This window comes from Pseudorasbora parva, chromosome 14, assembly GCF_024679245.1.
Source record: "Pseudorasbora parva isolate DD20220531a chromosome 14, ASM2467924v1, whole genome shotgun sequence".
NCBI classification, from domain to species: Eukaryota; Metazoa; Chordata; class Actinopteri; order Cypriniformes; family Gobionidae; genus Pseudorasbora; species Pseudorasbora parva.
The window spans coordinates 407,648-435,159 of record NC_090185.1 but is presented as its reverse complement, the minus strand read 5'-3'; the positions used below and the strand labels follow the sequence as shown (position 1 = coordinate 435,159).

Below are 27,512 nucleotides of genomic sequence, written 5' to 3'. Positions count from 1 at the left end.
AAAAACATTGAGTGGTAGATTTGGTAGATTTCCATCCCTGGCGCGCGCCGTCTACGGGTGACGTAACATATTTTGCGAAATGCGCAGTTAGGTGATGTGTCGCCGTCCATACGCTGGGAAACAGATATGCATTATAAACGATACAAAATCGGCTTACGCTAGAGATTTTAATTCTACATTCACTACAACTGTTTATTAAAGGTGTTGCCGATTAGAAGTGCGATGAGGTCTTCAAATATTTTGAGAAGGTCTTTAAAAAGACTTAAAAAAGTATTGAAATTAACTTCAGGATTTCAGGATTACGACGACCCCCCATTTTCCAGAAACTAACTAACTCCAGCTTACCCCACAACATTATGCTGCCCATTATTTATTATAATGAGGAATATTGTGGTGTGTTGTGATTGGGAAACTAACTCAAGCTTACCCCACAACATTATGCTGCCCATTATATCAGTCAATCATCTTTATTTCTATCGCTCTTCTCCAGCGGCGATTGTGTCAGAGCAGCTTCAGTGTTAAACAGGACAATACTGCAGCAGAATTAGATTTGGCTGTACAGTCGTTCTGGAGGAAACAGTGATGTCATCAGCTTATTTTAATTTATCAGAGAGAGACGATATATATATGAGGAATATTGTGACGTTGGTTCCTGGAGTTTCAGGGTTTCACTGATAGAGAAACGAACTCCCGCTCCTGGTGGCTGAACTTTTGTGTGTTTTGTGTTGCCAGGGGGAGAGTGACTTCTGCCTGCTGTTGGCCATGCCGTGTGGCGTCAACCAGGATGACGTGTTGAACCAAACGCAGGCGCTCAAATCGGCCTTCATCAATTATCTGCAGGCCAAACTGGCGGCTGGGATCATCAACGTCCCCAATCCTGGCTCCAATCAGGTAGGGTTCTTCCTGAACATGAGGTGTGTGTGTGTGTGTGTGTGTGTATCAGATGTCCTAATCCTGGTTTTCCTCCGCACACAGCCGGCCTATGTGCTGCAGATCTTCCCCCCGTGTGAGTTCTCGGAAAGCCATCTTTCGCGCCTCGCTCCGGACCTGCTGAGCCAGATCTCCAGCATTTCTCCGCACCTCATGATCGTCATCACCTCCGTCTGACTCTGCAGAGTGTGTGTATTTATTGATCCATTTCATTTTTGTTCATGGAAACGCTTCATTCGGCGACGAGAGAAAAAAAAAAATCTCAACAGTGACATTATTTTCCCTCATTTGTTGATTTTGAGTCTATTTTTTGAAGAACGAATCATAGAAGTTATTGTAACATAAATGTGTTTTTAACCGGTCATGTGGTCCCGTAGAGGATTGAACATGGGAGATTTGGGCAAACCGACAGGATCATGGAGCTTCGGGTTTGCCGGACTGTAAATATTTTAAATATTTAAAAGCGTGGCAGATGGAGCGAGCCCTTCAGCGCGGCGTCTGGAGGAGTGAAGGCACGATCACACCGCTTTTGTGATGTAAATACTCGTGAGACTTCAGGGCGGGCAGCTCTTCGCTGGGTTTGTTGCGGGCACTTCAGATTTTCTTACTCAAATAAAAAAAGTCCATAAAACTTTTGTCTCTTTCAGGGTTTATTAATGCATAAGGAAACACATATAAAGGCTGTATAAATCAGGGAGAAAAACACAAGCAACGTTTGACCATCTTGAGCTCTGCAAACCTCATGCCTGTCCGTTACTACAGGAAATAACTCAGAAATCATGATCAAGCTCTTATTTCCGTGCCTTGATATTCCTCAAGAGTGTGATTGCTCTGCTTAGGGAAACTCTTCTGGTTTGCTTTAATACGAAGACAAATGTTGAGAACTTTCTGAGTCGTTTGGCCAATTTAATGCATGCTCTGTGAATGCCCAAAAATATTCTGCAAATTGTCCATTATGCCAAGTTCAATGGGTCCTAAAAAATATTTCTTTTTGTATAAAGTGCTCAAAATCTGTCTGTTTTTATAACAGTGGCTCTAGTATTAAGCTTCGGTTTCCATTCTAACACATCCTTTACAGCTTCAGAGAAACAGGGCCATGAATTGGGCAAATGGAGCAATATGACTGTACAAATGGTCCATTATGCCATGTTCAGTGGTTCATAAAGAAAGATTGCTTGGGTATAAAGTGCTCAAAATCTGTATTTTGTCAGAACAGTGGCTCTAGTGTCAAGACCTTATGTCCTCTTTAACACATCCTTTACAGCTTCAGAGGAACAGGGCCATGAATTGGGCAGACAGAGCAATATGACTGAAAACGAGGAATCTTTAAGGAAGGTTTGGGCTGAAGACATGCAGGAAATAAGTGCTTAAACTCTTCTGCAGACTTTATGTGTAATGTGTTGATGTTTCCTGAGACAGACACACACACTCTCCCAGACACACACACACGGTTAGAACCGTGTGAATGTTCACTCGTCATGAGCTTCTGTGGATCTGAAGAGCTCCAGTGCTCTTTACAGACGATCATGGGAATGTGTGTGTGTGTGTGTAATGGAGTCAGTGTTTGAGGTCGACGCTGGATCCGAACACGGCCACCAGCTGCTGCTCGTACTGCCAGATGTTCCTCTTCAGGATCTGCTTACAGGAGCCCAGGAGACGCTCGAACGCCTGCACGTCGATCACTGACACACACACACACACAACAAAGATGTTAGTGTGAGCAACAACAAATATATAGCTGGTAAAAAAAATTAGCGAGATTAGCATTCCTCTTCCGTCTTCTGTTCTTTATTATATTAAGAGGTCAGTATAAGTCCAGGGTTGAGTTCATGTGTGGGAGACTGAAGACGGGTCAGGAATTAAAGCGTTAACTTTAAACTCACAAATGCAAAAAAAATTCTGTTCTTTGCGCTTCTCAGGGTCACAGATGAACAAACTCAGGGCAACACTTTACCGCAGTGTTTCATTTATTAAAATAACGCTACAGCATTTATTCATCTTTGTTCATATCAACATTTGCTAGTTCATTATTAAAATCAAAACTTGCATCTGTTAACGCACTGTGAACATTTGCGTGACCTTACATTAACGGGTAATAAACGCTGTAAACATATTGCTCATTGTTAGTTTACTAGTTAATTTATAATTACATAATTTCACTTTTATGCAATAATATACAATTATCACATGGAGTCAAAATGGACAAAAATCCAAAATTACGACAGTGTATACTATTACAAAAAAGTGAAATTATTCAATTATCACATGAGGTCAAAATGGACAAAAATCCTAAATTTCGACAGTGTATACTATTACATGAAAGTGAAATTATTCAATTATCACATGGGGTCAAAATGGACAAAAATCCTAAATTATAACAGTGTATACTATTACATAAAAGTGAAATTATTCAATTATCACATGAGGTCAAAATGGACAAAAATCCTAAATTTCGACAGTGTATACTATTACATGAAAGTGAAATTATTCAATTATCACATGGAGTCAAAATGGACAAAAATCCAAAATTACGACAGTGTATACTATTACAAAAAAGTGAAATTATTCAATTATCACATGAGGTCAAAATGGACAAAAATCCTAAATTTCGACAGTGTATACTATTACATGAAAGTGAAATTATTCAATTATCACATGGGGTCAAAATGGACAAAAATCCTATATTTCGACAGTGTATACTATTACAAAAAAGTGAAATTATTCAATTATCACATGGGGTCAAAATGGACAAAAATCCTAAATTTCGACAGTGTCTACTATTACATGAAAGTGAAATTATTCAATTATCACATGGGGTCAAAATGGACAAAAATCCTAAATTTCGACAGTGTATACTATTACAAAAAAGTGAAATTATTCAATTATCACATGGAGTCAAAATGGACAAAAATCCTAAATTACGACAGTGTATACTATTACATGAAAGTGAAATTATTCAATTATCACATGGGGTCAAAATGGACAAAAATCCTAAATTACGACAGTGTATACTATTACATAAAAGTGAAATTATTCAATTATCACATGGGGTCAAAATGGACAAAAATCCTTAATTACGACAGTGTATACTATTACAAAAAAGTGAAATTATTCAATTATCACATAGGGTCAAAATGGACAAAAATCCTAAATTACGACAGTGTATACTATTACAAAAAAGTGAAATTATTCAATTATCACATGGGGTCAAAATGGACAAAAATCCTATATTTCGACAGTGTATACTATTACATGAAAGTGAAATTATTCAATTATCACATGGGGTCAAAATGGACAAAAATCCTATATTTCGACAGTGTATACTATTACAAAAAAGTGAAATTATTCAATTATCACATGGGGTCAAAATGGACAAAAATCCTAAATTATGACAGTGTATACTATTACAAAAAAGTGAAATTATTCAATTATCACATGGGGTCAAAATGGACAAAAATCCTAAATTTCGACAGTGTCTACTATTACATGAAAGTGAAATTATTCAATTATCACATGGGGTCAAAATGGACAAAAATCCTAAATTATAACAGTGTCTACTATTACATGAAAGTGAAATTATTCAATTATCACATGGGGTCAAAATGGACAAAAATCCTATATTTCGACAGTGTATACTATTACAAAAAAGTGAAATTATTCAATTATCACATGGGGTCAAAATGGACAAAAATCCTAAATTTCGACAGTGTCTACTATTACATGAAAGTGAAATTATTCAATTATCACATGGGGTCAAAATGGACAAAAATCCTAAATTTCGACAGTGTATACTATTACAAAAAAGTGAAATTATTCAATTATCACATGGAGTCAAAATGGACAAAAATCCTAAATTACGACAGTGTACACTATTACAAAAAAGTGAAATTATTCAATTAAAATGGACAAAAATCCTAAATTACGACAGTGTATACTATTACAAAAAAGTGAAATTATTCAATTATCACATGGGGTCAAAATGGACAAAAATTCTAAATTACGACAGTGTATACTATTACAAAAAAGTGAAATTATTCAATTATCACATGGGGTCAAAATGGACAAAAATTCAAAATTTCGACAGTGTATACTATTACATAAAAGTGAAATTATTCAATTATCACATGGGGTCAAAATGGACAAAAATCCTAAATTTCGACAGTGTATACTATTACAAAAAAGTGAAATTATTCAATTATCACATGGGGTCAAAATGGACAAAAATCCTAAATTTCGACAGTGTATACTATTACAAAAAAGTGAAATTATTCAATTATCACATGGGGTCAAAATGGACAAAAATCCTAAATTACGACAGTGTATACTACTACAAAAAAGTGAAATTATTCAATTATCACATGGGGTCAAAATGGACAAAAATCCAAAATTTCGACAGTGTATACTACTACAAAAAAGTGAAATTATTCAATTATCACATGGGGTCAAAATGGACAAAAATCCAAAATTTCGACAGTGTATACTATTACAAAAAAGTGAAATTATTCAATTATCACATGGGGTCAAAATGGACAAAAATCCTAAATTTCGACAGTGTATACTATTACAAAAAAGTGAAATAATTCAATTATCACATGGGGTCAAAATCGACAAAAATTTTAAATTACGACAGTGTATACTTTTACATAAAAGTGAAATTATTCAATTATCACATGGGGTCAAAATGGACAAAAATCCTAAATTTCGACAGTGTATACTATTACAAAAAAGTGAAATTATTCAATTATCACATAGGGTCAAAATGGACAAAAATCCTAAATTTCGACAGTGTATACTATTACAAAAAAGTGAAATTATTCAATTATCACATGGGTTTAAAATGGACAAAAATCCTAAATTTCGACAGTGTATACTATTACAAAAAAGTGAAATTATTCAATTATCACATGGGGTCAAAATGGACAAAAATCCTAAATTACGACAGTGTATACTATTACAAAAAGTGAAATTATTCAATTATCACATGGGGTCAAAATGGACAAAAATCCTAAATTTCGACAGTGTATACTATTACATAAAAGTGAAATTATTCAATTATCACATGGGGTCAAAATGGACAAAAATCCTAAATTACGACAGTGTATACTATTACATAAAAGTGAAATTATTCAATTATCACATGGGGTCAAAATGGACAAAAATCCTAAATTACGACAGTGTATACTATTACAAAAAAGTGAAATTATTCAATTATCACATGGGGTCAAAATGGACAAAAATCCTAAATTTCGACAGTGTATACTATTACAAAAAAGTGAAATTATTCAATTATCACATGGGGTCAAAATGGACAAAAATCCTAAATTACGACAGTGTATACTATTACAAAAAAGTGAAATTATTCAATTATCACATGGGGTCAAAATGGACAAAAATCCTAAATTACGACAGTGTATACTATTACAAAAAAGTGAAATTATTCAATTATCACATGGGGTCAAAATGGACAAAAATCCTAAATTACGACAGTGTATACTATTACATAAAAGTGAAATTATTCAATTATCACATGGGGTCAAAATGGACAAAAATCCTAAATTACGACAGTGTATACTATTACATAAAAGTGAAATTATTCAATTATCACATGGAGTCAAAATGGACAAAAATTCTAAATTACGACAGTGTATACTATTACAAAAAAGTGAAATTATTCAATTATCACATGGGGTCAAAATGGACAAAAATCCTAAGATTCGACAGGGTATACTATTACAAAAAAGTGAAATTATTCAATTATCACATGGAGTCAAAATGGACAAAAATTCTAAATTACGACAGTGTATACTATTACAAAAAAGTGAAATTATTCAATTATCACATGGGGTCAAAATGGACAAAAATCCTATATTTCGACAGTGTATACTTTTACATAAAAGTGAAATTATTCAATTATCACATGGGGTCAAAATGGACAAAAATCCTAAATTACGACAGTGTATACTATTACAAAAAAGTGAAATTATTCAATTATCACATGGGGTCAAAATGGACAAAAATCCTAAATTTCGACAGTGTATACTATTACAAAAAAGTGAAATTATTCAATTATCACATGGGGTCAAAATGGACAAAAATCCTAAATTACGACAGTGTATACTATTACAAAAAAGTGAAATTATTCAATTATCACATGGGGTCAAAATGGACAAAAATCCTAAATTACGACGGTGTATACTATTACAAAAAAGTGAAATTATTCAATTATCACATGGGGTCAAAATGGACAAAAATCCTAAATTACGACGGTGTATACTATTACAAAAAAGTGAAATTATTCAATTATCACATGGGGTCAAAATGGACAAAAATCCTAAATTACGACGGTGTATACTATTCCAAAAAAGTGAAATTATTCAATTATCACATGGGGTCAAAATGGACAAAAATCCTAAATTACGACGGTGTATACTATTACAAAAAAGTGAAATTATTCAATTATCACATGGGGTCAAAATGGACAAAAATCCTAAATTACGACGGTGTATACTATTACAAAAAAGTGAAATTATTCAATTATCACATGGGGTCAAAATGAACAAAAATCCTAAATTACGATGGTGTATACTATTACAAAAAAGTGAAATTATTCAATTATCACATGGGGTCAAAATGGACAAAAATGCTAAATTTCGACAGTGTATACTATTACATAAAAGTGAAATTATTCAATTATCACGTCAAGTCAAAATGGACAAAAATTCTAAATTACGACAGTGTATACTATTACAAAAAAGTGAAATTATTCAATTATCACATGGGGTCAAAATGGACAAAAATCTTAAATTTCGACAGTGTATACTATTACAAAAAAGTGAAATTATTCAATTATCACATGGGTTTAAAATGGACAAAAATTCTAAATTTCGACAGTGTATACTATTACAAAAAAGTGAAATTATTCAATTATCACATGGGGTCAAAATGGACAAAAATCCTAAATTACGACAGTGTATACTATTACAAAAAAGTGAAATTATTCAATTATCACATGGAGTCAAAATGGACAAAAATCCTAAATTTCGACAGTGTATACTATTACATAAAAGTGAAATTATTCAATTATCACATGGGGTCAAAATGGACAAAAATCCTAAATTACGACAGTGTATACTATTACATAAAAGTGAAATTATTCAATTATCACATGGGGTCAAAATGGACAAAAATTCTAAATTTCGACAGTGTATACTATTACAAAAAAGTGAAATTATTCAATTATCACATGGGGTCAAAATGGACAAAAATCCTAAATTACGACAGTGTATACTATTACATAAAAGTGAAATTATTCAATTATCACATGGAGTCAAAATGGACAAAAATTCTAAATTACGACAGTGTATACTATTACAAAAAAGTGAAATTATTCAATCACATGGGGTCAAAATGGACAAAAATCCTAAATTACGACAGTGTATACTATTACAAAAAAGTGAAATTATTCAATTATCACATGGGGTCAAAATGGACAAAAATCCTAAATTACGACAGTGTATACTATTACAAAAAAGTGAAATTATTCAATTATCACATGGGGTCAAAATGGACAAAAATCCTAAATTACGACAGTGTATACTATTACAAAAAAGTGAAATTATTCAATTATCACATGGGGTCAAAATGGACAAAAATCCTAAGATTCGACAGTGTATACTATTACAAAAAAGTGAAATTATTCAATTATCACATGGAGTCAAAATGGCCAAAAATTCTAAATTACGACAGTGTATACTATTACAAAAAAGTGAAATTATTCAATTATCACATGTGGTCAAAATGGACAAAAATCCTATATTTCGACAGTGTATACTATTACATAAAAGTGAAATTATTCAATTATCACATGGGGTCAAAATGGACAAAAATCCTAAATTACGACAGTGTATACTATTACAAAAAAGTGAAATTATTCAATTATCACATGGGGTCAAAATGGACAAAAATCCTAAATTACGACAGTGTATACTATTACAAAAAAGTGAAATTATTCAATTATCACATGGGGTCAAAATGGACAAAAATCCTAAATTACGACAGTGTATACTATTACAAAAAAGTGAAATTATTCAATTATCACATGGGGTCAAAATGGACAAAAATCCTAAATTACGACAGTGTATACTATTACAAAAAAGTGAAATTATTCAAATATCACATGGGGTCAAAATGGACAAAAATCCTAAATTACGACGGTGTATACTATTACAAAAAAGTGAAATTATTCAATTATCACATGGGGTCAAAATGAACAAAAATCCTAAATTACGATGGTGTATACTATTACAAAAAAGTGAAATTATTCAATTATCACATGGGGTCAAAATGGACAAAAATCCTAAATTACGACAGTGTATACTATTACAAAAAAGTGAAATTATTCAATTATCACATGGGGTCAAAATGGACAAAAATCCTAAATTTCGACAGTGTATACTATTACAAAAAAGTGAAATTATTCAATTATCACATGGGGTCAAAATGGACAAAAATCCTAAATTACGACAGTGTATACTATTACAAAAAAGTGAAATTATTCAATTATCACATGGGGTCAAAATGGACAAAAATCCTAAATTACGACGGTGTATACTATTACAAAAAAGTGAAATTATTCAATTATCACATGGGGTCAAAATGGACAAAAATCCTAAATTACGACGGTGTATACTATTCCAAAAAAGTGAAATTATTCAATTATCACATGGGGTCAAAATGGACAAAAATCCTAAATTACGACGGTGTATACTATTACAAAAAAGTGAAATTATTCAATTATCACATGGGGTCAAAATGGACAAAAATCCTAAATTACGACGGTGTATACTATTACAAAAAAGTGAAATTATTCAATTATCACATGGGGTCAAAATGAACAAAAATCCTAAATTACGATGGTGTATACTATTACAAAAAAGTGAAATTATTCAATTATCACATGGGGTCAAAATGGACAAAAATGCTAAATTTCGACAGTGTATACTATTACATAAAAGTGAAATTATTCAATTATCACGTCAAGTCAAAATGGACAAAAATTCTAAATTACGACAGTGTATACTATTACAAAAAAGTGAAATTATTCAATTATCACATGGGGTCAAAATGGACAAAAATCTTAAATTTCGACAGTGTATACTATTACAAAAAAGTGAAATTATTCAATTATCACATGGGTTTAAAATGGACAAAAATTCTAAATTTCGACAGTGTATACTATTACAAAAAAGTGAAATTATTCAATTATCACATGGGGTCAAAATGGACAAAAATCCTAAATTACGACAGTGTATACTATTACAAAAAAGTGAAATTATTCAATTATCACATGGAGTCAAAATGGACAAAAATCCTAAATTTCGACAGTGTATACTATTACATAAAAGTGAAATTATTCAATTATCACATGGGGTCAAAATGGACAAAAATCCTAAATTACGACAGTGTATACTATTACATAAAAGTGAAATTATTCAATTATCACATGGAGTCAAAATGGACAAAAATCCTAAATTACGACAGTGTATACTATTACAAAAAAGTGAAATTATTCAATTATCACATGGGGTCAAAATGGACAAAAATCCTAAATTACGACAGTGTATACTATTACAAAAAAGTGAAATTATTCAATTATCACATGGGGTCAAAATGGACAAAAATCCTAAATTACGACAGTGTATACTATTACAAAAAAGTGAAATTATTCAATTATCACATGGGGTCAAAATGGACAAAAATCCTAAATTACGACAGTGTATACTATTACAAAAAAGTGAAATTATTCAATTATCACATGGGGTCAAAATGGACAAAAATCCTAAGATTCGACAGTGTATACTATTACAAAAAAGTGAAATTATTCAATTATCACATGGAGTCAAAATGGCCAAAAATTCTAAATTACGACAGTGTATACTATTACAAAAAAGTGAAATTATTCAATTATCACATGTGGTCAAAATGGACAAAAATCCTATATTTCGACAGTGTATACTATTACATAAAAGTGAAATTATTCAATTATCACATGGGGTCAAAATGGACAAAAATCCTAAATTACGACAGTGTATACTATTACAAAAAAGTGAAATTATTCAATTATCACATGGGGTCAAAATGGACAAAAATCCTAAATTACGACAGTGTATACTATTACAAAAAAGTGAAATTATTCAATTATCACATGGGGTCAAAATGGACAAAAATCCTAAATTACGACAGTGTATACTATTACAAAAAAGTGAAATTATTCAATTATCACATGGGGTCAAAATGGACAAAAATCCTAAATTACGACAGTGTATACTATTACAAAAAAGTGAAATTATTCAATTATCACATGGGGTCAAAATGGACAAAAATCCTAAATTACGACAGTGTATACTATTACAAAAAAGTGAAATTATTCAAATATCACATGGGGTCAAAATGGACAAAAATCCTAAATTACGACGGTGTATACTATTACAAAAAAGTGAAATTATTCAATTATCACATGGGGTCAAAATGAACAAAAATCCTAAATTACGACGGTGTATACTATTACAAAAAAGTGAAATTATTCAATTATCACATGGGGTCAAAATGGACAAAAATGCTAAATTTCGACAGTGTATACTATTACATAAAAGTGAAATTATTCAATTATCACGTCGAGTCAAAATGGACAAAAATTCTAAATTACGACAGTGTATACTATTACAAAAAAGTGAAATTATTCAAGTATCACATGGGGTCAAAATGGACAAAAATTCTAAATTTCGACAGTGTATACTATTACAAAAAGTGAAATTATTCAATTATCAAATGGGGTCAAAATGGACAAAAATTCTAAATTTCGACAGTGTATACTATTACAAAAAAGTGAAATTATTCAATTATCACATGGGGTCAAAATGGACAAAAATCCTAAGATTCGACAGTGTATACTATTACAAAAAATTGAAATTATTCAATTATCACATGGGGTCAAAATGGACAAAAATCCTAAATTTCGACAGTGTATACTATTACAAAAAAGTGAAATTATTCAATTATCACATGGGGTCAAAATGGACAAAAATCCTAAATTTCGACAGTGTATACTATTACAAAAAAGTAAAATTATTCAATTATCACATGGGGTCAAAATGGACAAAAATCCTAAATTTCGACAGTGTATACTATTACAAAAAAGTGAAATTATTCAATTATCACATGGGGTCAAAATGGACAAAAATCCTAAATTTCGACAGTGTATACTATTACAAAAAAGTGAAATTATTCAATTATCACGTCGAGTCAAAATGGACAAAAATCCTAAATTACGACAGTGTATACTATTACAAAAAAGTGAAATTATTCAATTATCACGTCGAGTCAAAATGGTCAAAAACCTAAATTACGACAGTGTATACTATTACAAAAAAGTGAAATTATTCAATTATCACGTCGAGTCAAAATGGACAAAAATTCTAAATTACGACAGTGTATACTATTACAAAAAAGTGAAATTATTCAATTATCACATGGGGTCAAAATGGACAAAAATCCTAAATTTCGACAGTGTATACTATTACAAAAAAGTGAAATAATTCAATTATCACATGGGGTCAAAATGGACAAAAATCCTAAATTTCGACAGTGTATACTATTACAAAAAAGTGAAATTATTCAATTATCACATGGGGTCAAAATGGACAAAAATCCTAAATTTCGACAGTGTATACTATTACAAAAAAGTAAAATTATTCAATTATCACATGGGGTCAAAATGGACAAAAATCCTAAATTTCGACAGTGTATACTATTACAAAAAAGTGAAATTATTCAATTATCACATGGGGTCAAAATGGACAAAAATCCTAAATTTCGACAGTGTATACTATTACAAAAAAGTGAAATTATTCAATTATCACATGGGGTCAAAATGGACAAAAATCCTATATTTCGACAGTGTATACTATTACATAAAAGTGAAATTATTCAATTATCACATGGGGTCAAAATGGACAAAAATCCTATATTTCGACAGTGTATACTATTACATAAAAGTGAAATTATTCAATTATCACATGAGGTCAAAATGGACAAAATCCTAAATTATGACAGTGTATTCTATTACAAAAAAGTGAAATTATTCAATTATCACATGGGGTCAAAATGGACAAAAATCCTAAATTTCGACAGTGTATACTATTACAAAAAAGTGAAATTATTCAATTATCACATGGGGTCAAAATGGACAAAAATCCTAAATTACGACAGTGTATACTATTACAAAAAAGTGAAATTATTAAATTATCACATGGGGTCAAAATGGACAAAAATCCTAAATTTCGACAGTGTATACTATTACAAAAAAGTGAAATTATTCAAATATCACATGGGGTCAAAATGGACAAAAATCCTAAATTACGACGGTGTATACTATTACAAAAAAGTGAAATTATTCAATTATCACATGGGGTCAAAATGAACAAAAATCCTAAATTACGATGGTGTATACTATTACAAAAAAGTGAAATTATTCAATTATCACATGGGGTCAAAATGGACAAAAATGCTAAATTTCGACAGTGTATACTATTACATAAAAGTGAAATTATTCAATTATCACGTCGAGTCAAAATGGACAAAAATTCTAAATTACGACAGTGTATACTATTACAAAAAAGTGAAATTATTCAAGTATCACATGGGGTCAAAATGGACAAAAATTCTAAATTTCGACAGTGTATACTATTACAAAAAGTGAAATTATTCAATTATCAAATGGGGTCAAAATGGACAAAAATTCTAAATTTCGACAGTGTATACTATTACAAAAAAGTGAAATTATTCAATTATCACGTCGAGTCAAAATGGACAAAAATTCTAAATTACGACAGTGTATACTATTACAAAAAAGTGAAATTATTCAATTATCACATGGGGTCAAAATGGACAAAAATCCTAAATTTCGACAGTGTATACTATTACAAAAAAGTGAAATAATTCAATTATCACATGGGGTCAAAATGGACAAAAATCCTAAATTTCGACAGTGTATACTATTACAAAAAAGTGAAATTATTCAATTATCACGGGGTCAAAATGGACAAAAATCCTAAATTTCGACAGTGTATACTATTACAAAAAAGTAAAATTATTCAATTATCACATGGGGTCAAAATGGACAAAAATCCTAAATTTCGACAGTGTATACTATTACAAAAAAGTGAAATTATTCAATTATCACATGGGGTCAAAATGGACAAAAATCCTAAATTTCGACAGTGTATACTATTACAAAAAAGTGAAATTATTCAATTATCACATGGGGTCAAAATGGACAAAAATCCTATATTTCGACAGTGTATACTATTACATAAAAGTGAAATTATTCAATTATCACATGGGGTCAAAATGGACAAAAATCCTATATTTCGACAGTGTATACTATTACATAAAAGTGAAATTATTCAATTATCACATGAGGTCAAAATGGACAAAATCCTAAATTACGACAGTGTATTCTATTACAAAAAAGTGAAATTATTCAATTATCACATGGGGTCAAAATGGACAAAAATCCTAAATTTCGACAGTGTATACTATTACAAAAAAGTGAAATTATTCAATTATCACATGGGGTCAAAATGGACAAAAATCCTAAATTACGACAGTGTATACTATTACAAAAAAGTGAAATTATTCAATTATCACATGGGGTCAAAATGGACAAAAATCCTAAATTTCGACAGTGTATACTATTACAAAAAAGTGAAATTATTCAAATATCACATGGGGTCAAAATGGACAAAAATCCTAAATTACGACGGTGTATACTATTACAAAAAAGTGAAATTATTCAATTATCACATGGGGTCAAAATGAACAAAAATCCTAAATTACGATGGTGTATACTATTACAAAAAAGTGAAATTATTCAATTATCACATGGGGTCAAAATGGACAAAAATGCTAAATTTCGACAGTGTATACTATTACATAAAAGTGAAATTATTCAATTATCACGTCGAGTCAAAATGGACAAAAATTCTAAATTACGACAGTGTATACTATTACAAAAAAGTGAAATTATTCAAGTATCACATGGGGTCAAAATGGACAAAAATTCTAAATTTCGACAGTGTATACTATTACAAAAAGTGAAATTATTCAATTATCAAATGGGGTCAAAATGGACAAAAATTCTAAATTTCGACAGTGTATACTATTACAAAAAAGTGAAATTATTCAATTATCACATGGGGTCAAAATGGACAAAAATCCTAAGATTCGACAGTGTATACTATTACAAAAAATTGAAATTATTCAATTATCACATGGGGTCAAAATGGACAAAAATCCTAAATTTCGACAGTGTATACTATTACAAAAAAGTAAAATTATTCAATTATCACATGGGGTCAAAATGGACAAAAATCCTAAATTTCGACAGTGTATACTATTACAAAAAAGTGAAATTATTCAATTATCACATGGGGTCAAAATGGACAAAAATCCTAAATTTCGACAGTGTATACTATTACAAAAAAGTGAAATTATTCAATTATCACGTCGAGTCAAAATGGACAAAAATCCTAAATTACGACAGTGCATACTATTACAAAAAAGTGAAATTATTCAATTATCACGTCGAGTCAAAATGGTCAAAAACCTAAATTACGACAGTGTATACTATTACAAAAAAGTGAAATTATTCAATTATCACGTCGAGTCAAAATGGACAAAAATTCTAAATTACGACAGTGTATACTATTACAAAAAAGTGAAATTATTCAATTATCACATGGGGTCAAAATGGACAAAAATCCTAAATTTCGACAGTGTATACTATTACAAAAAAGTGAAATAATTCAATTATCACATGGGGTCAAAATGGACAAAAATCCTAAATTTCGACAGTGTATACTATTACAAAAAAGTGAAATTATTCAATTATCACATGGGGTCAAAATGGACAAAAATCCTAAATTTCGACAGTGTATACTATTACAAAAAAGTAAAATTATTCAATTATCACATGGGGTCAAAATGGACAAAAATCCTAAATTTCGACAGTGTATACTATTACAAAAAAGTGAAATTATTCAATTATCACATGGGGTCAAAATGGACAAAAATCCTAAATTTCGACAGTGTATACTATTACAAAAAAGTGAAATTATTCAATTATCACATGGGGTCAAAATGGACAAAAATCCTATATTTCGACAGTGTATACTATTACATAAAAGTGAAATTATTCAATTATCACATGGGGTCAAAATGGACAAAAATCCTATATTTCGACAGTGTATACTATTACATAAAAGTGAAATTATTCAATTATCACATGAGGTCAAAATGGACAAAATCCTAAATTACGACAGTGTATTCTATTACAAAAAAGTGAAATTATTCAATTATCACATGGGGTCAAAATGGACAAAAATCCTAAATTTCGACAGTGTATACTATTACAAAAAAGTGAAATTATTCAATTATCACATGGGGTCAAAATGGACAAAAATCCTAAATTACGACAGTGTATACTATTACAAAAAAGTGAAATTATTCAATTATCACATGGGGTCAAAATGGACAAAAATCCTAAATTTCGACAGTGTATACTATTACAAAAAAGTGAAATTATTCAATTATCACATGGGGTCAAAATGGACAAAAATCCTAAATTACGACAGTGTATACTATTACAAAAAAGTGAAATTATTCAATTTTCACATGGGGTCAAAATGGACAAAAATTCTAAATTAAGACAGTGTATACTATTACAAAAAAGTGAAATTATTCAATTATCACATGGGGTCAAAATGGACAAAAATCCTAAATTTCGACAGTGTATACTATTACAAAAAAGTGAAATTATTCAATTATCACATAGGGTCAAAATGGACAAAAATCCTAAATTTCGACAGTGTATACTATTACAAAAAAGTGAAATTATTCAATTATCACATGGGTTTAAAATGGACAAAAATTCTAAATTTCGACAGTGTATACTATTACAAAAAAGTGAAATTATTCAATTATCACATGGGGTCAAAATGGACAAAAATCCTAAATTACGACAGTGTATACTATTACAAAAAGTGAAATTATTCAATTATCACATGGGGTCAAAATGGACAAAAATCCTAAATTTCGACAGTGTATACTATTACATAAAAGTGAAATTATTAAATTATCACATGGGGTCAAAATGGACAAAAATCCTAAATTACGACAGTGTATACTATTACATAAAAGTGAAATTATTCAATTATCACATGGAGTCAAAATGGACAAAAATTCTAAATTACAACAGTGTATACTATTACAAAAAAGTGAAATTATTCAATTATCACATGGGGTCAAAATGGACAAAAATCCTAAATTTCGACAGTGTATACTATTACAAAAAAGTGAAATTATTCAATTATCACATGGGGTCAAAATGGACAAAAATCCTAAATTACGACAGTGTATACTATTACAAAAAAGTGAAATTATTCAATTATCACATGGGGTCAAAATGGACAAAAATCCTAAATTACGACAGTGTATACTATTACAAAAAAGTGAAATTATTCAATTATCACATGGGGTCAAAATGGACAAAAATCCTAAATTACGACAGTGTATACTATTACATAAAAGTGAAATTATTCAATTATCACATGGGGTCAAAATGGACAAAAATCCTAAATTACGACAGTGTATACTATTACATAAAAGTGAAATTATTCAATTATCACATGGAGTCAAAATGGACAAAAATTCTAAATTACGACAGTGTATACTATTACAAAAAAGTGAAATTATTCAATTATCACATGGGGTCAAAATGGACAAAAATCCTAAGATTCGACAGGGTATACTATTACAAAAAAGTGAAATTATTCAATTATCACATGGAGTCAAAATGGACAAAAATTCTAAATTACGACAGTGTATACTATTACAAAAAAGTGAAATTATTCAATTATCACATGGGGTCAAAATGGACAAAAATCTTAAATTTCGACAGTGTATACTATTACAAAAAAGTGAAATTATTCAATTATCACATGGGTTTAAAATGGACAAAAATTCTAAATTTTGACAGTGTATACTATTACAAAAAAGTGAAATTATTCAATTATCACATGGGGTCAAAATGGACAAAAATCCTAAATTACGACAGTGTATACTATTACAAAAAAGTGAAATTATTCAATTATCACATGGAGTCAAAATGGACAAAAATCCTAAATTTCGACAGTGTATACTATTACATAAAAGTGAAATTATTCAATTATCACATGGGGTCAAAATGGACAAAAATCCTAAATTACGACAGTGTATACTATTACATAAAAGTGAAATTATTCAATTATCACATGGAGTCAAAATGGACAAAAATTCTAAATTACGACAGTGTATACTATTACAAAAAAGTGAAATTATTCAATTATCACATGGGGTCAAAATGGACAAAAATCCTAAATTACGACAGTGTATACTATTACAAAAAAGTGAAATTATTCAATTATCACATGGGGTCAAAATGGACAAAAATCCTAAATTACGACAGTGTATACTATTACAAAAAAGTGAAATTATTCAATTATCACATGGGGTCAAAATGGACAAAAATCCTAAATTACGACAGTGTATACTATTACAAAAAAGTGAAATTATTCAATTATCACATGGGGTCAAAATGGACAAAAATCCTAAGATTCTACAGTGTATACTATTACAAAAAAGTGAAATTATTCAATTATCACATGGAGTCAAAATGGCCAAAAATTCTAAATTACGACGGTGTATACTATTACAAAAAAGTGAAATTATTCAATTATCACATGGGGTCAAAATGGACAAAAATCCTAAATTACGACGGTGTATACTATTACAAAAAAGTGAAATTATTCAATTATCACATGGGGTCAAAATGAACAAAAATCCTAAATTACGATGGTGTATACTATTACAAAAAAGTGAAATTATTCAATTATCACATGGGGTCAAAATGGACAAAAATGCTAAATTTCGACAGTGTATACTATTACATAAAAGTGAAATTATTCAATTATCACGTCAAGTCAAAATGGACAAAAATTCTAAATTACGACAGTGTATACTATTACAAAAAAGTGAAATTATTCAATTATCACATGGGGTCAAAATGGACAAAAATCTTAAATTTCGACAGTGTATACTATTACAAAAAAGTGAAATTATTCAATTATCACATGGGTTTAAAATGGACAAAAATTCTAAATTTCGACAGTGTATACTATTACAAAAAATTGAAATTATTCAATTATCACATGGGGTCAAAATGGACAAAAATCCTAAATTTCGACAGTGTATACTATTACAAAAAAGTGAAATTATTCAATTATCACATGGGGTCAAAATGGACAAAAATCCTAAATTTCGACAGTGTATACTATTACAAAAAAGTAAAATTATTCAATTATCACATGGGGTCAAAATGGACAAAAATCCTAAATTTCGACAGTGTATACTATTACAAAAAAGTGAAATTATTCAATTATCACATGGGGTCAAAATGGACAAAAATCCTAAATTTCGACAGTGTATACTATTACAAAAAAGTGAAATTATTCAATTATCACGTCGAGTCAAAATGGACAAAAATCCTAAATTACGACAGTGTATACTATTACAAAAAAGTGAAATTATTCAATTATCACGTCGAGTCAAAATGGTCAAAAACCTAAATTACGACAGTGTATACTATTACAAAAAAGTGAAATTATTCAATTATCACGTCGAGTCAAAATGGACAAAAATTCTAAATTACGACAGTGTATACTATTACAAAAAAGTGAAATTATTCAATTATCACATGGGGTCAAAATGGACAAAAATCCTAAATTTCGACAGTGTATACTATTACAAAAAAGTGAAATAATTCAATTATCACATGGGGTCAAAATGGACAAAAATCCTAAATTTCGACAGTGTATACTATTACAAAAAAGTGAAATTATTCAATTATCACATGGGGTCAAAATGGACAAAAATCCTAAATTTTGACAGTGTATACTATTACAAAAAAGTAAAATTATTCAATTATCACATGGGGTCAAAATGGACAAAAATCCTAAATTTCGACAGTGTATACTATTACAAAAAAGTGAAATTATTCAATTATCACATGGGGTCAAAATGGACAAAAATCCTAAATTACGACAGTGTATACTATTACAAAAAAGTGAAATTATTCAATTTTCACATGGGGTCAAAATGGACAAAAATTCTAAATTAAGACAGTGTATACTATTACAAAAAAGTGAAATTATTCAATTATCACATGGGGTCAAAATGGACAAAAATCCTAAATTTCGACAGTGTATACTATTACAAAAAAGTGAAATTATTCAATTATCACATAGGGTCAAAATGGACAAAAATCCTAAATTTCGACAGTGTATACTATTACAAAAAAGTGAAATTATTCAATTATCACATGGGTTTAAAATGGACAAAAATTCTAAATTTCGACAGTGTATACTATTACAAAAAAGTGAAATTATTCAATTATCACATGGGGTCAAAATGGACAAAAATCCTAAATTACGACAGTGTATACTATTACAAAAAGTGAAATTATTCAATTATCACATGGGGTCAAAATGGACAAAAATCCTAAATTTCGACAGTGTATACTATTACATAAAAGTGAAATTATTAAATTATCACATGGGGTCAAAATGGACAAAAATCCTAAATTACGACAGTGTATACTATTACATAAAAGTGAAATTATTCAATTATCACATGGAGTCAAAATGGACAAAAATTCTAAATTACGACAGTGTATACTATTACAAAAAAGTGAAATTATTCAATTATCACATGGGGTCAAAATGGACAAAAATCCTAAATTTCGACAGTGTATACTATTACAAAAAAGTGAAATTATTCAATTATCACATGGGGTCAAAATGGACAAAAATCCTAAATTACGACAGTGTATACTATTACAAAAAAGTGAAATTATTCAATTATCACATGGGGTCAAAATGGACAAAAATCCTAAATTACGACAGTGTATACTATTACAAAAAAGTGAAATTATTCAATTATCACATGGGGTCAAAATGGACAAAAATCCTAAATTACGACAGTGTATACTATTACATAAAAGTGAAATTATTCAATTATCACATGGGGTCAAAATGGACAAAAATCCTAAATTACGACAGTGTATACTATTACATAAAAGTGAAATTATTCAATTATCACATGGAGTCAAAATGGACAAAAATTCTAAATTACGACAGTGTATACTATTACAAAAAAGTGAAATTATTCAATTATCACATGGGGTCAAAATGGACAAAAATCCTAAGATTCGACAGGGTATACTATTACAAAAAAGTGAAATTATTCAATTATCACATGGAGTCAAAATGGACAAAAATTCTAAATTACGACAGTGTATACTATTACAAAAAAGTGAAATTATTCAATTATCACATGGGGTCAAAATGGACAAAAATCTTAAATTTCGACAGTGTATACTATTACAAAAAAGTGAAATTATTCAATTATCACATGGGTTTAAAATGGACAAAAATTCTAAATTTCGACAGTGTATACTATTACAAAAAAGTGAAATTATTCAATTATCACATGGGGTCAAAATGGACAAAAATCCTAAATTACGACAGTGTATACTATTACAAAAAAGTGAAATTATTCAATTATCACATGGAGTCAAAATGGACAAAAATCCTAAATTTCGACAGTGTATACTATTACATAAAAGTGAAATTATTCAATTATCACATGGGGTCAAAATGGACAAAAATCCTAAATTACGACAGTGTATACTATTACATAAAAGTGAAATTATTCAATTATCACATGGAGTCAAAATGGACAAAAATTCTAAATTACGACAGTGTATACTATTACAAAAAAGTGAAATTATTCAATTATCACATGGGGTCAAAATGGACAAAAATCTTAAATTTCGACAGTGTATACTATTACAAAAAAGTGAAATTATTCAATTATCACATGGGTTTAAAATGGACAAAAATTCTAAATTTCGACAGTGTATACTATTACAAAAAAGTGAAATTATTCAATTATCACATGGGGTCAAAATGGACAAAAATCCTAAATTACGACAGTGTATACTATTACAAAAAAGTGAAATTATTCAATTATCACATGGAGTCAAAATGGACAAAAATCCTAAATTTCGACAGTGTATACTATTACATAAAAGTGAAATTATTCAATTATCACATGGGGTCAAAATGGACAAAAATCCTAAATTACGACAGTGTATACTATTACATAAAAGTGAAATTATTCAATTATCACATGGAGTCAAAATGGACAAAAATTCTAAATTACGACAGTGTATACTATTACAAAAAAGTGAAATTATTCAATTATCACATGGGGTCAAAATGGACAAAAATCCTAAATTACGACAGTGTATACTATTACAAAAAAGTGAAATTATTCAATTATCACATGGGGTCAAAATGGACAAAAATCCTAAATTACGACAGTGTATACTATTACAAAAAAGTGAAATTATTCAATTATCACATGGGGTCAAAATGGACAAAAATCCTAAATTACGACAGTGTATACTATTACAAAAAAGTGAAATTATTCAATTATCACATGGGGTCAAAATGGACAAAAATCCTAAGATTCGACAGTGTATACTATTACAAAAAAGTGAAATTATTCAATTATCACATGGAGTCAAAATGGCCAAAAATTCTAAATTACGACGGTGTATACTATTACAAAAAAGTGAAATTATTCAATTATCACATGGGGTCAAAATGGACAAAAATCCTAAATTACGACGGTGTATACTATTACAAAAAAGTGAAATTATTCAATTATCACATGGGGTCAAAATGAACAAAAATCCTAAATTACGATGGTGTATACTATTACAAAAAAGTGAAATTATTCAATTATCACATGGGGTCAAAATGGACAAAAATGCTAAATTTCGACAGTGTATACTATTACATAAAAGTGAAATTATTCAATTATCACGTCAAGTCAAAATGGACAAAAATTCTAAATTACGACAGTGTATACTATTACAAAAAAGTGAAATTATTCAATTATCACATGGGGTCAAAATGGACAAAAATCTTAAATTTCGACAGTGTATACTATTACAAAAAAGTGAAATTATTCAATTATCACATGGGTTTAAAATGGACAAAAATTCTAAATTTCGACAGTGTATACTATTACAAAAAAGTGAAATTATTCAATTATCACATGGGGTCAAAATGGACAAAAATCCTAAATTACGACAGTGTATACTATTACAAAAAAGTGAAATTATTCAATTATCACATGGAGTCAAAATGGACAAAAATCCTAAATTTCGACAGTGTATACTATTACATAAAAGTGAAATTATTCAATTATCACATGGGGTCAAAATGGACAAAAATCCTAAATTACGACAGTGTATACTATTACATAAAAGTGAAATTATTCAATTATCACATGGAGTCAAAATGGACAAAAATTCTAAATTACGACAGTGTATACTATTACAAAAAAGTGAAATTATTCAATTATCACATGGGGTCAAAATGGACAAAAATCCTAATTTACGACAGTGTATACTATTACAAAAAAGTGAAATTATTCAATTATCACATGGGGTCAAAATGGACAAAAATCCTAAATTACGACAGTGTATACTATTACAAAAAAGTGAAATTATTCAATTATCACATGGGGTCAAAATGGACAAAAATCCTAAATTACGACAGTGTATACTATTACAAAAAAGTGAAATTATTCAATTATCACATGGGGTCAAAATGGACAAAAATCCTAAGATTCGACAGTGTATACTATTACAAAAAAGTGAAATTATTCAATTATCACATGGAGTCAAAATGGCCAAAAATTCTAAATTACGACAGTGTATACTATTACAAAAAAGTGAAATTATTCAATTATCACATGTGGTCAAAATGGACAAAAATCCTATATTTCGACAGTGTATACTATTACATAAAAGTGAAATTATTCAATTATCACATGTGGTCAAAATGGACAAAAATCCTAAATTACGACAGTGTATACTATTACATAAAAGTGAAATTATTCAATTATCACATGGAGTCAAAATGGACAAAAATTCTAAATTACGACAGTGTATACTATTACAAAAAAGTGAAATTATTCAATTATCACATGGGGTCAAAATGGACAAAAATCCTAAATTTCGACAGTGTATACTATTACAAAAAAGTGAAATTATTCAATTATCACATGGGGTCAAAATGGACAAAAATCCTAAATTACGACAGTGTATACTATTACAAAAAAGTGAAATTATTCAATTATCACATGGGGTCAAAATGGACAAAAATCCTAAATTACGACAGTGTATACTATTACAAAAAAGTGAAATTATTCAATTATCACATGGGGTCAAAATGGACAAAAATCCTAAATTACGACAGTGTATACTATTACATAAAAGTGAAATTATTCAATTATCACATGGGGTCAAAATGGACAAAAATCCTAAATTACGACAGTGTATACTATTACATAAAAGTGAAATTATTCAATTATCACATGGAGTCAAAATGGACAAAAATTCTAAATTACGACAGTGTATACTATTACAAAAAAGTGAAATTATTCAATTATCACATGGGGTCAAAATGGACAAAAATCCTAAGATTCGACAGTGTATACTATTACAAAAAAGTGAAATTATTCAATTATCACATGGAGTCAAAATGGACAAAAATTCTAAATTACGACGGTGTATACTATTACAAAAAAGTGAAATTATTCAATTATCACATGGGGTCAAAATGGACAAAAATCCTAAATTACGACGGTGTATACTATTACAAAAAAGTGAAATTATTCAATTATCACATGGGGTCAAAATGAACAAAAATCCTAAATTACGATGGTGTATACTATTACAAAAAAGTGAAATTATTCAATTATCACATGGGGTCAAAATGGACAAAAATGCTAAATTTCGACAGTGTATACTATTACATAAAAGTGAAATTATTCAATTATCACGTCAAGTCAAAATGGACAAAAATTCTAAATTACGACAGTGTATACTATTACAAAAAAGTGAAATTATTCAATTATCACATGGGGTCAAAATGGACAAAAATCTTAAATTTCGACAGTGTATACTATTACAAAAAAGTGAAATTATTCAATTATCACATGGGTTTAAAATGGACAAAAATTCTAAATTTCGACAGTGTATACTATTACAAAAAAGTGAAATTATTCAATTATCACATGGGGTCAAAATGGACAAAAATCCTAAATTACGACAGTGTATACTATTACAAAAAAGTGAAATTATTCAATTATCACATGGAGTCAAAATGGACAAAAATCCTAAATTTCGACAGTGTATACTATTACATAAAAGTGAAATTATTCAATTATCACATGGGGTCAAAATGGACAAAAATCCTAAATTACGACAGTGTATACTATTACATAAAAGTGAAATTATTCAATTATCACATGGAGTCAAAATGGACAAAAATTCTAAATTACGACAGTGTATACTATTACAAAAAAGTGAAATTATTCAATTATCACATGGGGTCAAAATGGACAAAAATCCTAATTTACGACAGTGTATACTATTACAAAAAAGTGAAATTATTCAATTATCACATGGGGTCAAAATGGACAAAAATCCTAAATTACGACAGTGTATACTATTACAAAAAAGTGAAATTATTCAATTATCACATGGGGTCAAAATGGACAAAAATCCTAAATTACGACAGTGTATACTATTACAAAAAAGTGAAATTATTCAATTATCACATGGGGTCAAAATGGACAAAAATCCTAAGATTCGACAGTGTATACTATTACAAAAAAGTGAAATTATTCAATTATCACATGGAGTCAAAATGGCCAAAAATTCTAAATTACGACAGTGTATACTATTACAAAAAAGTGAAATTATTCAATTATCACATGTGGTCAAAATGGACAAAAATCCTATATTTCGACAGTGTATACTATTACATAAAAGTGAAATTATTCAATTATCACATGTGGTCAAAATGGACAAAAATCCTAAATTACGACAGTGTATACTATTACATAAAAGTGAAATTATTCAATTATCACATGGAGTCAAAATGGACAAAAATTCTAAATTACGACAGTGTATACTATTACAAAAAAGTGAAATTATTCAATTATCACATGGGGTCAAAATGGACAAAAATCCTAAATTTCGACAGTGTATACTATTACAAAAAAGTGAAATTATTCAATTATCACATGGGGTCAAAATGGACAAAAATCCTAAATTACGACAGTGTATACTATTACAAAAAAGTGAAATTATTCAATTATCACATGGGGTCAAAATGGACAAAAATCCTAAATTACGACAGTGTATACTATTACAAAAAAGTGAAATTATTCAATTATCACATGGGGTCAAAATGGACAAAAATCCTAAATTACGACAGTGTATACTATTACATAAAAGTGAAATTATTCAATTATCACATGGGGTCAAAATGGACAAAAATCCTAAATTACGACAGTGTATACTATTACATAAAAGTGAAATTATTCAATTATCACATGGAGTCAAAATGGACAAAAATTCTAAATTACGACAGTGTATACTATTACAAAAAAGTGAAATTATTCAATTATCACATTGGGTCAAAATGGACAAAAATCCTAAGATTCGACAGGGTATACTATTACAAAAAAGTGAAATTATTCAATTATCACATGGAGTCAAAATGGACAAAAATTCTAAATTACGACAGTGTATACTATTACAAAAAAGTGAAATTATTCAATTATCACATGGGGTCAAAATGGACAAAAATCCTATATTTCGACAGTGTATACTTTTACATAAAAGTGAAATTATTCAATTATCACATGGGGTCAAAATGGACAAAAATCCTAAATTACGACAGTGTATACTATTACAAAAAAGTGAAATTATTCAATTATCACATGGGGTCAAAATGGACAAAAATCCTAAATTTCGACAGTGTATACTATTACAAAAAAGTGAAATTATTCAATTATCACATGGGGTCAAAATGGACAAAAATCCTAAATTACGACAGTGTATACTATTACAAAAAAGTGAAATTATTCAATTATCACATGGGGTCAAAATGGACAAAAATCCTAAATTACGACGGTGTATACTATTACAAAAAAGTGAAATTATTCAATTATCACATGGGGTCAAAATGGACAAAAATCCTAAATTACGACGGTGTATACTATTCCAAAAAAGTGAAATTATTCAATTATCACATGGGGTCAAAATGGACAAAAATCCTAAATTACGACGGTGTATACTATTACAAAAAAGTGAAATTATTCAATTATCACATGGGGTCAAAATGGACAAAAATCCTAAATTACGACGGTGTATACTATTACAAAAAAGTGAAATTATTCAATTATCACATGGGGTCAAAATGAACAAAAATCCTAAATTACGATGGTGTATACTATTACAAAAAAGTGAAATTATTCAATTATCACATGGGGTCAAA

The 27,512-nt window shown here is 29.4% G+C and overlaps 2 protein-coding genes across 3 annotated transcripts in view; one reads left to right on the top strand and one right to left on the bottom strand.

Moving 5' to 3' along the window:
• The window catches only part of si:ch1073-335m2.2 (msx2-interacting protein), a 44,047-nt gene extending 42,474 nt beyond the window's left edge, over positions 1-1,573 (top strand). For both annotated transcript variants that reach the window (XM_067415104.1, XM_067415107.1), the window contains 2 exons: positions 733-891; positions 976-1,573. In XM_067415104.1, coding sequence (XP_067271205.1) covers positions 733-891; positions 976-1,107 — 291 coding nt within the window. In that variant the 3' untranslated portion in view covers positions 1,108-1,573. The remainder of the gene's footprint in view (positions 1-732; positions 892-975) is intronic.
• Positions 1,574-2,476: 903 nt separating this feature from the next.
• prkar2ab (protein kinase, cAMP-dependent, regulatory, type II, alpha, B) overlaps positions 2,477-27,512 on the bottom strand; it is a 106,342-nt gene continuing 81,306 nt past the window's right edge. Inside the window, exon 11 of the mRNA XM_067415144.1 lies at positions 2,477-2,612. Within this exon, the coding sequence (XP_067271245.1) occupies positions 2,488-2,612 (125 nt within the window). The 3' untranslated portion in view covers positions 2,477-2,487. The remainder of the gene's footprint in view (positions 2,613-27,512) is intronic.